Source organism: Lepus europaeus, chromosome 13 (assembly GCF_033115175.1).
Source record: "Lepus europaeus isolate LE1 chromosome 13, mLepTim1.pri, whole genome shotgun sequence".
Classification (NCBI taxonomy): Eukaryota; Metazoa; Chordata; class Mammalia; order Lagomorpha; family Leporidae; genus Lepus; species Lepus europaeus.
The window spans coordinates 39,883,174-39,900,637 of record NC_084839.1 but is presented as its reverse complement, the minus strand read 5'-3'; the positions used below and the strand labels follow the sequence as shown (position 1 = coordinate 39,900,637).

Here is a 17,464-nt window from a genome sequence, read left to right as displayed (position 1 = left end):
AAAGGTCAGCAGAGGGTGGATTTGAGGTGTTTCGATGGGTTAAGTGAGCATTTTGACAGCTTGGCTGCTTCTTTAGCATGTTTAATTGTGATGGTTAATGGACACTTTTAATGAAACTTAAAAATAAAATTCTCTCCTAATGATGACTTGAGCCCTGCCACTCAATGAGAAAATCAGCAGAATCTGTAGGATCTTATTTGGAATTGATGTTCTCTATTGTAATTTTATTCCAGTTTATTTTTAAATTTTGTTTCACTGGAAAAGAAAGACGATGCTCAGTTTTTTTTTTTGTTTGTTTGTTTTTTGTTTTTTGTGGTTTTTTTTGACAGGTAGAGTTAGACAGTGAGAGGGAGAGACAGAAAGGTCTTCCTTCTGTTGGTTCACACCCCAAATGGCTGCAATGGCCAGAGCTGGGCAGATCCAAAGCCAGGAGGCAGGAGGTTCTTCAGGGTCTCCATGTGGATGCTGGGGCTCAAGCATTTAGGCCATCTTCCACTGCTTTCCCTGGTGTAAACAGAGAGCTGGCTTGTCCATATGGGTGAAGCACCGGTGCCGTAGGCAGAGGCTTAACCTACTATGCCACAGTGCTGACCCCCATCCATTCATTTTTTAACCCATATTACTGAACCTCTGCTGTGAGCTATTGTTCTAGCGCTGCATCTTAGCAGTGAACAAAGTTGTGTACTGCTGGAACTTACAGTTCCTCATCCGGTGAGTGAAGTTCAATGAACTAGAACTGTAAATCATAGTGAGGAAGCAGTCTATTAAGTCATACATTTCAAAGAGACATCTTTATGTTATTTCTGGGCTGTTAAGTTTGCTTTTGTTGTTGACTTTTTTTTTTTTTTTTTTTTTTTTTGACAGGCAGAGTGGACAGTGAGAGAGAGAGAAGGAGAGAAAGAAAGAAAGAGAGAAAGGTCTTCCTTTGCCGTTGGTTCACCCCCCAATGGCTGCCGCGGCCGGCGCACTGCGCTGATCTGAAGCCAGGAGCCAGGTGCTTCTCCTGGTCTCCCATGCAGGTGCAGGGCCCAAGCACTTGGGCCATCCTCCACTGCACTCCTGGACCATAGCAGAGAGCTGGCCTGGAAGAGGGGCAACCGGGACAGAATCCGGCGCCCCAACCGGGACTAGAACCCAGTGTGCCAGTGCCGTAGGCGGAGGATTAACCTATTGAGCCGCAGCACTGGCCTGTTGTTGACTTTTTAAAATCTCTTTTTGCCTTTCTGTCTTTAAGCCTTGATGTTGTAGATAGAGAAATAACCTCTGAATGTTTATTGCACTTCCTTCACCAGAGTAAGCACCATATAAATAATTTTCATGTTATTCACCCTGTGAATCCCTTCAAACAGTGCTGATTGTCAAGTCTTAAAAATTATAGCATTTTTGAGGGCAAGTACACCTAAGGGTATTTCATGTGATTTGGAGCTGGAGTTTCATGTGCTCTCGTCTCTCTCCCTCAGAGTCAGCAAGCCGCTTACAGATGATTTTGAATGAGATTCAACCACGAGATACTAATGATTACTTCAACCAAGCCAAAATACTGAAAGAATGTGATAACTTTAACTTGGAGGACTTGACTGTCAGTGTGTTGACTCTTGATACTTCCGCAGAAGTCAAAGGTAACAGTAACATAGGTTTTTTTTTTTTTTGACAGGCAGAGTGGACAGTGAGAGAGAGACAGAGAGAAAGGTCTTCCTTTTGCCGTTGGTTCACCCTCCAATGGCCGCCGCGGTAGCGTGCTGCGGCCGGCGCACCGCGCTGATCCGATGGCAGGAGCCAGGTGCTTCTCCTGGTCTCCCATGGGGTGCAGGGCCCAAGAACTTGGGCCATCCTCCACTGCACTCCCTGGCCACAGCAGAGAGCTGGCCTGGAAGAGGGGCAACTGGGACAGGATCGGTGCCCCGACCGGGACTAGAACCCGGTGTGCCAGCGCCGCAAGGCGGAGGATTAGCCTGTTGAGCCACGGCGCCGGCCGTAACATAGGTTTTAATCAGAGTTTAAGTAACAAATAAAACTAAGAGCTGGGAACTTAATCCAAGTCTCCATTGTGGCTGGGAGAAACCTAATTGCTTGAGCTATCACTAGTGCCTCTTAGGGTCTGTATTAGCAGGAATCTGAGATCAGGATCCAGAGCTGGAATTAAACCTAGACTCTCCAATTTGAGCAATTTAACCAGCGTGTTAACTGGTTGATTAAATACATGCCACAATAAAGGGTTTTAAAACTTGGTTTTGGTAATTATTTGATCTTAGGAATGAATTTGTCAGATTCCTCCCTCACCCCCATTTTATCTGAAAAGCAGAAAGAGAGAGGCAGAGATCTTCAAACTGCTGGTTCACTCTCCAAATGCCCGTAACAGACAGAGTTGGATCGATCCAAAACCAGGAGCCTGGAAATCAGTCTCCAATGTGGGTCACAGGGACCTAACTATTTGAACCATCATGTGCTACCTCCCAGGGTGCACATTAGCTGGAAGCTGGATGAGAAGCAGAGTAGTTGGGACTTAAACCAGATGCTTGATATGGGTGTTCCAAGCAGTAACTTAACTGATGCTCAAACACCTGCCCCTTTTGGGCTTTTACCAGAAAATGAAGCTGTTTTAACAAAAGCCTTTTGCTGGTTCAAGTCCTGGCTGTTCACTTCTGATCCAGCTCTCTGCTAAGGCCTTGGAAAGCAATGGCAGATGGCCCAAGTCCTCGGGCCCCTGCACTTGCGTGGGAGACACAGAAGAAGCTTCTGGGCTTCTGGCTTTGGATCAGTGCAGCTCCGGCCGTTGTGGCCATCTGGGGAGTGAACCAGCGGATGGAAGACCACTCTCTCTCTCTGCCATTCCTTCTCTTTCTGTGTAACTCTGACTTTCAAATAAATAAATAAATCTTTAAAACAACAAAACAGAACAAAAGGCTTTGAGTGCTAAAACCTACTATTACAAGTCAGATGATGTAAGAGGAATGATGTATGCTGAACCTGGGTTGGGCAGCAGTCTCTCCCAGTGGTGTGGTTCATTGTCTGCTGTGTGAGTTCTTAAAGTCAGGCAGCCTTTTAAAGGAACCACACCTTATTACTCAGCAAAATGTGACCTGCTTGGTTGTACCATGCTTCTAGAATTTGCATTCTTACAGCTTGTTTTGGCATTATTTTTGAGTTTCTGCAGTGCTGTAAAAAGTCCGAAGCAGTCATTTAAGGTAATTTATTACATATTCTACATTCTCCACTAGATGGGGATATTGCTTTATATAAAGTTCTTGTGATTTTTTAATTATACAAAGTAGCATAGATATATGCTTAATGTAATAGCTTCAAAAAACACAGAGATAAATATACAGTCCCTTTTCATTTCCTCCCCAATCCCATTTCTTTTCTCTCTTTTTTTGAGATTGATTTATTTGAAAGAGTTACAGAGAAGAGGGAGAGATACAAGATTACACTGTAAATGTCATTTGTTAACTTGCCTTTTTAACTTAGTTTGAAAAAATTTAGCAGTTTGTCTTTTTTTTTTTTTTTGACAGGCAGATTTAGACAGTGAGAGAGAGAGAGAAAGAGGTCTTCCATCTGCTGGTTCACTCCCCAGGTGGCTGCAACGACTAGAGCTGAGCATATCTGAAGCCAGGAACCAGGAGCTTCCTCAGGGTCTCCCATGTGGGTGCAGGGGCCCAGGCACTTGGGCCATCTTCCACTGCTTTCCCAGGCCATAGCAGAGAGCTGGATCAGAAGAGGAGCAGCTGGGACCAGAACTGGTGCCCATATGGGATGCCGGCACTTCAGGCCTGGGCTTTAACCACAGCGCTGCCCCCCCTCCCCCTTTTAAACATGAATACTAAAATACTCTTAATACTAGAATAAGACAGTACATAGGGGTAATTATAGTTTATTGACAAGGGGTTTTAATTTTGTCTTGAAAGAAAATTATTGTTTTCTTTGATCTTAAAATTTCTATCCTGAGAGTGGTTGCTTAGTTCATAGTTAAGGCACCTACCTCTCACTCTGGGGAACCTGTTTGATAAGCAGCTCTAGTTGGTGACTGCAGCATTCTGCTAATGAAACCATGGGAGCAGAGATGATGGCTCAAGTAAATGGATTCCTGCCTCCCATGTGGGAAACCTGGATTAAGTTCCTGGCCTCTGGATTCAACCCTTGCTATTGCAGACATTTGGAGAATGATCTAGCACATGGGTACTCTCTCCCTCTTTCAATTAAATGAATAAAACCAAAAACGAAGTGTTAAGGAGTCATTAAAAAAAAGTTCTGCACCTTTACTGCTATAGTAGCTATCCTCAGCAAAATAAATTAGAAAAATTTTTATTATAGTCATCCATATAATACTTTATGAGTGATAGAAAGGCAGAGAGAGTTTATTTTATTAATTTCTAAAAATTACAGAGAGGCAGAGGCAGAGAGCAGGGTCTTCCATCTGCTGGCTTACTCCCCAGATGGCGGCAATGGCTGGAGCCACCCTGATCCGAAGCCAGGAGCTTTCGCCGGGTCTTCCACACAGGTGCAGGAGCCCAAGGACTTGGGCCACCTTCCACTGCTTTCCCAGGCCACAGCAGAGAGCCGGATCGGAAATGGAGCAGCCAGGACTCAAATAGGCGCCCATATGGGATGCCGGCACTGCAGGCTACACCACAGTGCCAACCCCTAGATAAAGGTTTTAAAACAATATTGTATTTTATTTTTAAATTTATTTTTAAATAATTAAAAAGATAGTGTGATTCCTCCTCTTAGCCCGTACTCATCAATTGTTGGCTTATTTCTCCTGAATAAATTTAACATGTGACAATCTGTTTGTTCAAGCAGGTTATTCTTGGGGAAATTATGAATAAGCTTGTTCTAAGAAAACTGGGGTGTGAGTAATCAAGAGTGTCTAGTGTTGCAATAGGTTATCATTATTATTATTGTTTTAAGGTAAAGAAGTAAAAACATGTGATGTAACTGCTCAGATGGTCCTGGTATGTTGTTGGAGAAGTATGAAGGAAGTTGCTTTACTTTTAGGCACTCTGTGCCAATTTCTGCCCATACAATCTGTGCCAGAATCTTCTGATGGATTATTAACAGTGGAGCAGGTAAGGTAGATGTTTGCTCAGCTACACAAAATTTCTGGTCAAAGCATAAATCACAACCTTTTATTTATAATGCATCTTTATAAAAAGAGTTTGAATTTTTCTTGAATAAAATCTTACAGAGATCGTAGATTTCTAGATTATAGATTTTATAGATACCAGTTGAAGAAAGTTCATGATAATTTAGTATACTAGACTTTGTAATACATTTCAAAACTATGGTATTTTAAGAAACATTTTTATTTAAGTAACTGTAGATTTTACCTTACTTTTAACTGCAGTACTATCACTTAAATTTTTATTTCTCCATTTAACATATATTTTAACTTAAATTTTAGCTGAAAATTTCTATGTAGTAAAACTCCACAAATCACTTACATTTTGCAAAGGAGTAACAAGTAACATACTGGTTGATTATGGATCTCATGTTTCCCACTATATCGATGATAAAGTTGTAGTCACTTTGGTGTTTTTGGCTGACTTTTATTTTAAGACCACAAAGTTGATTCACCATCTGGGACTGTTCAACTGACTTGAGTGCAGTGTTTACAAGAAATTAGCTTACCACAAGCATTTCATTTGGAAATATTTTAGATTTATTAGATTTCTGTTTTTAATTGATTCCTTCTTCCTTTCCATATGGTTTCAGCAAATCCATTTCCCACAGTTTTCCAGCAAAAGATATGTAACATGTACTTTCATTTTTAACCTTTTTCAAATAAAGATAATTTTTTCCCTAGGGTGTTACAACATTCAAGAACAAAACAAATATTGTAGTATGCTAATACTGATTACTTCTATAATAACCACATGACTGGTTGCATGGAAATAATGCTAATATTTTTATTCTCACACTCTGTGGCTCATGTGCTTCCATCTGGCTAGCAGCTGGGCTTGTGATGTTGCAAGAGCCTGAGATGGAGACAGGCACAGGCAGCAGTGCACTGCGGGCATCATTGTGTTCTTTTCCAAATATGATAGACATTAGTGGCCAGAGCATTACTCAGAGTCATTGCTGGTGACTGGTCGGAGTGCTGGTGCCAGCATCTTTGCCAAGGAGTCCAACCATGATCAGTGATTGCTTGCTGATGGTTGCCATCTTGCTACGAAGTAAACATGTGCTAGTGCCCCTGGACTTCTCACCTTCTCTCCCCAAGGACAAATTAAAATCTCTTGATTTTTGGGTTTGCTGGGTAGTGTTTAAAAACAAATTAAGAGAAACATGTTTTATTTTTACTGTAACCGAGAAAGACTTGAAAGCTTTATCTGAAAATCATTTTGCTTTGACATCTTTTACGTAGTCCCCAGATCTTATGAATTTATGTGGAATAGCTGTGTTAAAATTAGAAATCAATGTAAGATCAAAGGTGCATTTGTAAAAATACAATAAACTGAACATAACAGTAACAAAAAACTTATAAACCATAGGATGCTTCTGGTGACTGCTTGAGTAAGAAGTAGTCTTGATCGTTTTTCTTTAAAACATCTTTCCCACTGTGATGGGATTGTCAGTGTTCTATGGCACCGTTGTATGCCAACTTCACATACATAGGTGAATAAAGAAATTAATGACTGAATGAAGGGTCAAAATATATGATGGCCGTGTTCTAACACTGAAACTCTGCCCTCTGTGGGAAACTTTGTTCCTGATCTTGTCAACTTTAACTAAAGGAATGCCTTAGTTTTGGAGGATGTAGTCAATGAATATCCAAAGTCAGCAAGAAATTAGTGTTATTTACAGTTTCAAAAGGGTGTCTACTTTTAAACATAGATTTTATGCCACAAAATTCCTTTAAATTAAAAATACTCCCATGTATTTATTTCCTTTTTTTAAGAATTAAAAATATAAGTGATTGAGAAGAATATAATTTACATTGGGCTGGCTGAGCCACACATAAGGTACACTGCTTCCTTCCAAGGGCACAGTCACCCTGGCAGCTCTGGTTACCGTCAGCTGTGCCCAGTGGCAAAACCGACAGTGTGGGAGTCAACATCTTCAGTGACTGTGACTGCCACAGACCTGGAGAGGCAGGGAAGTGGCTTCCTGACAGAATTCTGTTCTAGTTATGGGAGAAAATATAGACCTTGATTTCTTGTTACTTGGGGACCAACTAATACCTGATCTGCTTTCCTCTTAGTGGGTGAAGGAAGCTGTTTCTCAAAGCCTGAAAAACTGGTATTCAGCCTGATGTTCCCTTTCATTCACCCTTTGTTCTTGAAGAAGCAATACCATTCCAGTGGAACAGAAGATTGTAATAGAAGGAAAGGGAGATTTCTTTAGTACCCCAGTTCCTTTAAGGCCTTCCTGGCTTTATGGCCTTTGTTAACTGGATGGCCACTAAGTCCAGTGTACTTGAATAGAATACCAGCAGGCCGACCAAATGAGACTGTAATTTGAGGATTTCTGTTGGCTGTGTGAAGAGGACTGGTGCTGGTTTATGATTCTGGGTTTTCAGTGCTGTCCTCACAAACTGTTAGAGCAGGAAGGGTTGCAGAGATTACCCAGCTGCCTTGGACAAGAGGCAAGCGAGGCTTCTGGATTTAGCTGGTTTGCTTGAGATGACAAGGCTGGTTTGTGGCAGCTCTGGGACAGGAACCCAGTTCAGCTTCCCAGCCTGTGTTCTGACATGGCACACTGCTGCCTTTGTTCTGAGCTACCCACTTCATTTTTCTTTAAATTGAATTTTCCCTGTGTTTTCAATGCCCAGGCAAATTTTTGCAAGCAGCAAGACAGGAAGACAACTTACTGTTGAACTTTCTAGCAAAGGTTCTGTTTCCCTGAGCACTGCTTGTCAAGCAGCATGCTCTCACTGGCTTCTCCACGAGGAAAATGTGTTCATTCAGAGGCATGTCTGATTTTCCGCCTGCACTGTAATCACATAACGAAAGGTTCTTTCATAACGTCCCTGTGTCCCTGTGCAAGAGGCAGAGATAAAACCAGCTGTGAGAGGTGGAAGTCCAGACCCTCGAGTGAGCGGTGCACACTCCCTTATCTCACAACTTCCCGACTACTTGGTGTGTGTCTCACTTTCACCCTTGATGTTTTGCTGATGTAGAGCTTTTGCTTCATAACGTTTTCTTGGCCTCTTTTCCATGGAGTATTTGATACCTCATGTGTAGTGATGTTTTTAAACCAACTTCCTGTACCTAGAGTATCAACTTATATTTGTATTTTCTTCTTAAATATTCCGAAGAAGTAGATCTTTTCGTACCTTATTTGCCCCTCTTACTATTTATTGCCATGAAAATCCCATGAATAAAAATAGTCGCTAACCATTGCAAATTAGACTCTTTCTTCAGCTCTCTCTTTGGATTCTGTTGCCATTTGTGTCATGCTCAGTGCTGAGTTGCTACATTCCCTCAGTGTCTTTTGTTACTGTTTTAGATTTACTGTCCTGGACTACAAATGGAATGTACATTTATTAGCATTCATAAGTCTTAAGAATTGCCTTTTATATATTCTTTTGTCAAACTTTAGTGTTTAGAAATTATGAATAAGTACATTGGCTTGTACTGACTGGATGTTACCGTTGTTAAGCTTTGAAATGAAGTTGAGTATGAAACCCCATCATTTAGTTAGCTCTTTATTGACTGTCTTACTGCAAAGGTATTGTGGGAACATAAAGAAGTATAACATTTGGTTCTCTGGCCTCAAAGTACTTAGAAATGGAATGGGGATACAAGAGACAGAAATACATTTTTAGGAAACACTAGACTAAAAAGCAGCAGTTAAAATGTCTCATGGTTAAGAATTTGTTAGAAAGCAAAGAATAAACATTCTGGTATAATGATGTCTGCAAACCTGGAAACTGACCTTTATTTTTATAATGAAGGAGAACAATGTTTGGACTTTGAAAAAAAATCCCAAGTGTTAATAAGAAATAACTAGTAAAGAGCACACAGTTTAAAACATTGATGATCTTATTAGAGTATGAACTTTTGTAAAATGTCCCATTTAACCTAAGTAGAAATAGAAACTCCTGACTGTTGACATGCTCAAGATTTTAAGATGTGACTGTCTCTTAGAGTCAGATTTTAAATTAAGGCTTAAGGATTAAATCTTACTACTGTATAATAAAAACAAAAGTGGACATTTTTTGGTTGCTTTTCCATTCCAAGTACTCTGCTAAATACTTGTATGCACTCACTTCTCATAGTAATCCTGTGAAGCAGGTTCTAGTTTGATCTCCCTTTCCCAGATGAGGGGACTGTGCTGCTCCATTAGTTTGCATTAATAAGGTAATGGAGTTGGTCCTGCTACTCAGTACTGTCGGCTACAGAGCCCAAGAACTTAATTGCGCATGCTCTTTGTCAGAATGTCATACCTGTATGTATGGATTTAAAACTCTTTGGGCTTATCTAGTTTACAGTGAGTGTAATTAGCCTTGATTTTTCTACTCTTTAAAAGGCAAATTGAAAAATGTATTTCCATTTGTCCTTTGTGAGTGTTTTGCTCTAATTGAGCATTTGCCTCCCTTGATTAGTCTGTTGGTGAGTTACAGATGCCTGGAGACATAGCATGGAGCTGTCCTCCCCTGTGGAAATTAGCACCTTGCAAATCCATAAAGTATGTCAATTTGCTGATGGGAGTAGGTTTTATGAAAAGTTAGAGGCAAAATACATTGAATTAAAAAAAAAGACAGGGCCGGCGCCGCAGCTCAATAGGCTAATCCTCCGCCTTGTGGTGCTGGCACACCGGGTTCTAGTCCCGGTCGGGGCACCGGATTCTGTCCTGGTTGCCCCTCTTCCAGGCCAGCTCTCTGCTGTGGCCAGGGAGTGCAGTGGAGGATGGCCCAAGTACTTGGGCCCTGCACCCCATGGGAGACCAGGAGAAGCACCTGGCTCCTGCCATCAGATCGGCGCGGTGCGCCGGCGGCAGCGCACCGGCCGCGGCGGCCATTGGAGGGTGAACCAACGGCAAAAGGAAGACCTTTCTCTCTGTCTCTCTCTCACTGTCCACTCTGCCTGTCAAAAAAAAAAAAAAAAAGACAGTTACTTGAATTTAGCTTTAAGAACAGAAATCAGTGATTGCTTTTTGGTATTTTATTTTAATTCTCTTTCAAACATCCTGAGATGTGTATTACTTATTTTTAAAATATTTTATAAAAGCATCACCCAAAAAGAAAGCTTTTGTGAACTTTATAAATAGGAACCCAATGACAGTTAAAGAAAGGACAGTGAATTGCAGTTTTCAGAGGAGTTTTTCATTTTTCAAATTAAATTTAAAAATTCTTTTTCTGTTTCTGATTCTAGTAATTTTGTAGCTGGTTTGAGTCAGCTGATTATCCACTGGCATGTTGTTAGCAGTGCCCTACCCCTGCGTAGCTGCTCATAGACCACACTGCCTAGCTGACTCCTCCCACTCTCTTTTAATGGTTCATCCCTGTCTTGCAACCCTGTCTTGCACTGCTCTCTAACATGAAACCTCTACGTTATTCAACCAGGTTTACTATCCTTGGCTTGTGTGTACTATATTCATTCAGATAAATAGACCCAGAGAAGTGTCTGGTAGGTAGCAAGTACTTAATGCTTATTCGTTCATACTAGCCTGTGAGTGTCTTTTATATTAATTACCCTCTTCCAATTTTGGTCTACCCAGGTACATTATCTTGTTCAACTTCGGGACATGAAACCTTTTCTAACTATTCTAATGCAGAAGGGTTTTTCATTTCTGGGAACTGTTAGGTTTCTAGCGTGGACCACCTTGCCTACAGATTTTTTCTCCCAGTCTGAACTCCAAAGCCTGCGGAGGACAGACATCTTGTTTTCACCTCCTCCATCCAGGCCAGCACGGAGCTGCTGAGTGTTTGGCAGGGTGCTAAAAATGTTGCTGACCAACAGGAATTCCGGACGTGCTTCAAAGGGGACGATTCATAGAATCCTGGGTATTACCTTTGTGCATTTGTTGAGAGATGGAAGTGCAAAATGAGAGAAAACTGTATCTCACTTTTGTCCTAAGAGTGTTATTTTGATTTCTGTGCCAGAATTACCCATGGTTGAGATTAACCCTTGATAAGAACACCCAATGGTCATTCTTCTGAATTCTTTGATTTTATTATATGTTCTTAGCTTAGACTCCATTAAGGGGAGTTAGGATAAAGGGAGCAATGAAAATCTTACTGTTGCTAAAGGAGTAGATTATGAACCATTGTTAAGTCCACAGAGAAGCACTTTGCCATTAATATTTATGTCTTAACATTTTGGGAACAAATTATCAACTAAGGAAGTTAAGCCCTATATCTATTATTTCCTGTTTTTATTTTCTCATGCCTGATACACGTTCTTAGAAAGCTTGGGGTGGGACGGGGGGGGGGGGGCACTACCATTGTGGCTTAGTGGGTAAAGCTGCTGCCTGCAGCACTGGCATTCCATATGGGTGCTGGTGCATGCTCCACTTCCAAACAGCTTCCTGCTAATGGCCTGGGAAAAGCAGCCTAGGATGGCCCAAGTACTTGGGCCCTGCCACTGCATGGGAGACCTGGATGAAGGTCCTGACTCCTGGATTTGGCCTTACCCAGCCCCCAGCTGTTGTGGCCATCTGGGTTGTAAACCAGTGCATGGAAGGTCTTTCTCTGTATTTCTCCCTCTTTGTAACTTAAAATTAAATAAATTATTTAAATTAAATAAATCTTTAAAAATTGTTCATGGAAAAATTGAATTAAAAGATTAGTTTATTTAGGCCGGCGCTGCGGCTCAGTAGGCTAATCCTCTGCCTTGCAGCGCCGGCACACCGGGTTCTAGTCCTGGTTGGGGCACCGGATTCTGTCCCGGTTGCCCTTCTTCCAGGCCAGCTCTCTGCTGTGGCCCGGGAAGGCAGTGGAGGATGGCCCAAGTGCTTGGGCCCTGCACCCCATAGGAGACCAGGAGGAAGCACCTGGCTCCTGCCTTCGGATCAGCGCGGTGCACCGGCTGCATCGTGCCGGCCGCAGCGGCCATTGGAGGGTGAACCAACGGCAAAGGAAGACCTTTCTCTCTGTCTCTCTCTCTCACTGTCCACTCTGCCTGTCAGAAAAAAAAAAAAAAAAAGGAGAGAGATTAGTTTATTTAAAAAAAAAAAAAAAAAAGCTTGTATTGCTCTAATAATAAAAAATAATGTCACACAATCAAAAGAAACCAGTGTTTCTTTTGATCCCCATTTTGTAGGATTAATGAGCTTTAGGTCTGTTTTTAGGTTGAATTCAGATTTGTTTTTTAAGCTTTTATTTATTTACTTGAGAGGTAGAGTTACACAGAGGAGAGACTCCATACTCTGGTTCTATCTCCAAATGGCCATAATGGCCAGAGCTGGGCTGATCTGAAGCCTGGAGCCAGGAGCTACTTCTAGGTCTCCCACGTGGGCGCAGGGGCTCAAGGACTTGAGCCATCTTCCACTGCTTTCCCAGGCCACAGCAGAGAGTTAAATTGGAAGAGGAACAGCTGGGACTCGAACTGGTGCCCATCTGAGATGCCAGTGCTGTAGGTCGGGGCTTTATCTCACTGCACCACAGTGCCAGCCCCCAGATATAGCTTGAGTGTAAATTATGTCTTATTTTTTCCCTGTATTTAGGACCGCAGACAGAACTCATTAAACTGACTTTGATTATAGCTTATTTGGCCTGTTCTGAGCTTTTTAATTTATTAGCTTATTTTAATCAGTAATCTATGAGGTAAAGACCATTATTATTCCCACTTCATAGATGAGGAAACTGACAGTTGCCCATTGACAAGTGTTTAACTGTTTCTCATACTGTTCATCATCTCTAATGTGTGCAAAACACTAATTTGGTCATTGTGTTGAGGAAAAAGCTATTTCTAGGTAAATGAATCAGAGATTTCTTGGTTCAGTTTGTGTCTTCACTACAGTGATCTGTAGGGAAGACTTAGATCAAGAGATAGCTGATTATATCTTTGGGTCTGAGTGTTATATAAAACCTGAATTTTCTAAAGCCTGTAGTCACCAAATCTAATAATACGAAAGCCCAATTTACCTAAACAATTTAACAGTTAATTCTATTTAGTTAATTTATTTTTCAATCTTGGGTGGAGAAAGACAACATGCAGCTAAACAATTGGGTGGCATTCAGGCAAATTGCATGGTTTTGACTCAGCCTGTTAATTTTTTCAGGAGGCCTTTTCTACAAAATCTTGCATTGCCATTAATATTTGTATATCTCTAAAAGGTAATTATGGGGTATCACTTTTTTTTAGAAGATTTATTTATTTATTTTCAAGTCAGAGAGAGATGGAGAGATACAGAGAGATCTTCCATCCATTGGTTCACTACCCAGATGACCACCAGGAGCCAGGAGCTTCTTTCAGGTCTCCTGTGTGGGTGGCAGGGGCCCAAACACTTGGGCTATCCTCAGCTGCTTTTCCCAGGCCATTAACAGTGAGCTGGATCGTCAGTGGAGCAGCTGGGATACAGGATGCAAGGGATACCAGCATCACAGGGGACGGCTTTACCCACTACGCCACAGTGCTGGCCCCATAGGTGTTATTGTTTAATAGGTATGAAATTTCAGTTTGGGAAGATGAAGAAGTTCTGCAGATGGATGATAGTGATGGTTGCACAACAGTATGAATATATTTAGTGTTACTGAACTGGACACTTAAAAAATGGTTAAAATGGTAAATTTTATATTATGTATATTTTACCACAATAAAAAAGGAAAATACTTGAAAGGAGAAATAAAAGGTAAAAATATTTCATCTAGATCTATGTGCGTGAGCATTGGTACTCTGTGTGATTTGCTGTTGCTGTTGAATAATAGGAGCTAACAAGGATTCAGTGAGGTTTGGGAAGCTGGCATAGGGAGGCAGTCCTATTTTGGTAGTTAAAGATGGCTGATTCTAGAGCCAGGCTGCCTGGGCCCATGTCCTGGCTCTACTGCTTCATCCCTGTGTGACCTTTGGCCTTTCTGGGCCTTCGTTTCCCCATTGTGAAGCAGCGATAATAATAGTACAGATTTCATGAAATTATTTCATGAAGATTAAATGAGATATTATAAAATTACTTAAAACGTTACCTGTCAAAGAGTAAGTGCTCAATAAATGGATATCTCGACCTGAACTCCAAGTGATATTATGGATTTAATACATTTATGTAAGCATAAATTGAATATTTTGTTTGAATTTTTTTTTAAGGTAAAAGAAATAGGAGATTACTTTAAACAGCACCTTTTACAGTCCAGGCACAGAGGAGCATTTGAACTGGCTTATACTGGTTTTGTGAAACTCACTGAAATACTAAACAGGTAAAACAAATATCCTTTTGTGTACGTTTTTAAAAGAACTAAATGTACAAACCATGTGCTTGGAGTAGAATTTAGTTGTGTCTTTTGATGTTTAACAGAATAAAGACATGGTTGGCTAAAGAAACTCTTGGGAGAAATTGTTTTCTTAGGGTTCATTGTGTGATTTACTGCAGATGATTGAGTGAAATGTCCAGACTGAGTCGCTGTCTCATTGAAAGGTGATTTGAAGCAAATGCAAAGATTTTGCTAAAAACAGCTTTGGAATTACTTTTTCTTTTCATTGAATGAAATGAATGTTTTGTCTATTTGAAAATTACTTGGCATTTGGCATAAAACAAACCCTGCAGGTTTTTGGATTTGTATGTGTTACAGACAGAAACACGTAAGGATTTTGTCTCTTTCTTTGTAATTTTATCTTACATAAAATTTTTAAAGAATAGTAAGTAGGCCAAAGACTATAAAAGATTTTTCCCCCCTTACTGGGAAAATGCTTAGGTAGATTTCATATGTTTAACCAAGTGTATTTTTTTAATTTATAGGTGCTGATAATTTCATTCATTCGTATAATAGATTTCCTCCAAAGAGCTTGTGAGGAAACCTTAAATTACTTAATGACTAAGTGTTCATGGCAAGTGTTCTCTAAATAAAAGGTAGTATTTTCCAGGAAAACATTTCCATTGCCTGGAAACTTTTTGAAATGAAGCGGAGTTCTGCCAGCCTTCTAGCCTCAGCAAACATTTTATTTTGGGCTGTTAAGACATCTACTCCTTGAATGTTTTTGAAACTTTTTTTTACACTCCTGGTAAAAACATGTATAAAACATTTTGGCAGTTATAGGCTGTACATAATGTCTTTGGATGATACTTAAACAAATGTCCTTGATGTCAAACTGCTGATCTTCAAACCATTTTGTCAGCTTTTCAACTTTATGTTTCTAGTATAGACATGACTTATGATTATTTTTTTCTTACAATGTAACACCCCCCACTCCCTAGCAAGTATATATTCAATACTAGCTGTGTGCTTAGTACTGTGCTTGGTTTGGAGGATATAATGCTTCTTTATAAGACATGGTTCCTGTTATTAAAGAGCTTATGGTTAGTTTGGGAAATAAGCAGGGTTGAAATTCAAAATATTTAGCAGAAACCATATCATGGGCACTGACTCGGCAGAACAGACACTGGCTGTGAGTACCTGGCATCACCATGTATATATGGATGTGTGTTGGCTGAATACCAGCTCAGGAAGTAAGACTAACACCAAATTATGGGTGAAATTTACAAATCCTGTAGGAACAACAGATAGGGCAACAGGGATAGGCTATTAGGTCTCACAGAAGAGGTAGAATGTGTGCTAGTGCATAAGTAAGTAGATAGGAAGAGAAAAAAGGAAGCACTGTGATCAAACGTTCAGAAGCCAGAATCAACTTAGGTGAGTAAATAAGCTAGCCTTCCTGGAGTGTTGGTGGTTGTGGTGGGGTTGGTAGGAAATAGCATATACCTGGATAGAGTGAGGCCAAATTATGGTGTGTCTCGAAAGTCAATTTGCTGTAATAGGAACAGGGAGAGACACCAGCAGTTTTTATCTGAAATATATCATAAGCATCGTAGGATAAAGAAATGAGCAGTGATCTGTGACATACGCTCTTGGTCCTATTTCTGTTCATTTATTGGCAATGTGGTGCAGTTTTACAAAGTTTAACCTCCTTAGTCTGAACTTGTTCATTTCTAAAGTAAGATAATATTTAGTCTAATGACATCTCCCGACCTTTTGAAAACTCTTTTGCATTGTAGAATTTCCTGAAAACACAGACCATTATGAGATTGATGTTGGTTGTAGGATGGATGTGTAATAGAAGTTTCTCCATTGGAAGTGTTAGTTTAAATAGATTGTAATGATAGATTACAGTGAGTAGAACCTGAGTTCAGTTAAAACAATCTAGATCTGATGTCTTCCTCCCTGGTGGTGGCTAAGGGAATGGGGACAAACATGTGATATTTCAGTTAACATTCAGCTTGCTGTGGTAACAATTCCATATATGACATATAGAATGATTTCAAGGGGAAGCTGTGGGCACATCATATTACATTGCTTAATTTTGTGTGTCTAGAATTACAGAGAAGGGTTTAGTCTAGCAGTTAAGATACCCACATCCTACACTGGAGTGCCTGGGTTTGATTGACAGCTGTGGCTCCTGGCTCCAGCTTCCCACTAATGCACGTTACTAATACTGAGAGGTAGCAGTGATGGCTCAAATGATTGGGTTCCTGCCATCCTTGTAAGAGATCGGTATTAGGTTCCTGGCTTCTGGCTCTGGCCCTGCCCTTTTCCCTGCTCCAGACATTGTGAACATTTTGGGGGTGAATCAGGTGAGTTCTCTCTCTATCTCATCTATATGTCTCGCTCTCTCAGCCTCTCTCCTACACACACACACACACTCTCTCTCTCTCTCTCTCTCTCTCTCACACACACACACACACACACACAAAATTAGGGCAGGGCTCAGCCATGTGATTCTTTTTAGGTTAATTACTAGTTTGGTTGGTGGCATTTAGCTGGCAGACTAACTGGTCAGAATGAATACAAGATAGCTTTGCCTGCCTTTGTGCCCCTTGGTGGAGATAGTTAGAAAACTTGGCCTAGGCTGGCGCCGTGGCTCACTAGGCTAATCCTCCGCCTAGCGGCGCTGGCACCCGGGTTCTTGTCCTAGTCGAGGTGCCGGATTCTGTCCCAGTTGCTCCTCTTCCAGTCCAGCTCTCTGCTGTGGCCCGGGAGTGCAGTGGAGGATGGCCCAGGTCCTTGGGCCCTGCACCCGCATGGGAGACCAGGAGGAAGCACCTGGCTCCTGGCTTTGGATCAGCGCGCTGCACCGGCTGCAGCACGCTGGCCACAGCGGCCATTGAGGGGGTGAACCAACGGAAAGGAAGACCTTTCTCTCTCTCTCTCTCACTGTCTAACTCTGCCTGTCCAGAAAAAAAAAAGAAAGAAAGAAAACTTGGCTTGGTTGGGACTACATGTGGTCATGAGTATCTTATGCAGTAGGCTTCCCTCAGAGGGAGTGTGCCAGGAGAACCAGGCAAAAACCATGCGGTCTCATGCATTGCTTCTGTCACATTCTTTTGGTTATATGTGAGTCTTTAGGCCAGCTTGGATTCAATCTGCCTACCAATG

General features: G+C 41.2%; 1 protein-coding gene across 1 annotated transcript in view; it reads left to right on the top strand.

Annotated features, from left to right (window-relative positions):
- Positions 1 to 17,464, top strand: part of THADA (THADA armadillo repeat containing) — a 375,245-nt gene that overhangs the window by 55,047 nt on the left and 302,734 nt on the right. Inside the window, exons 20-22 of the mRNA XM_062209349.1 lie at positions 1,461 to 1,619; positions 4,906 to 5,063; positions 14,184 to 14,293. Coding sequence (XP_062065333.1) covers positions 1,461 to 1,619; positions 4,906 to 5,063; positions 14,184 to 14,293 — 427 coding nt within the window. The remainder of the gene's footprint in view (positions 1 to 1,460; positions 1,620 to 4,905; positions 5,064 to 14,183; positions 14,294 to 17,464) is intronic.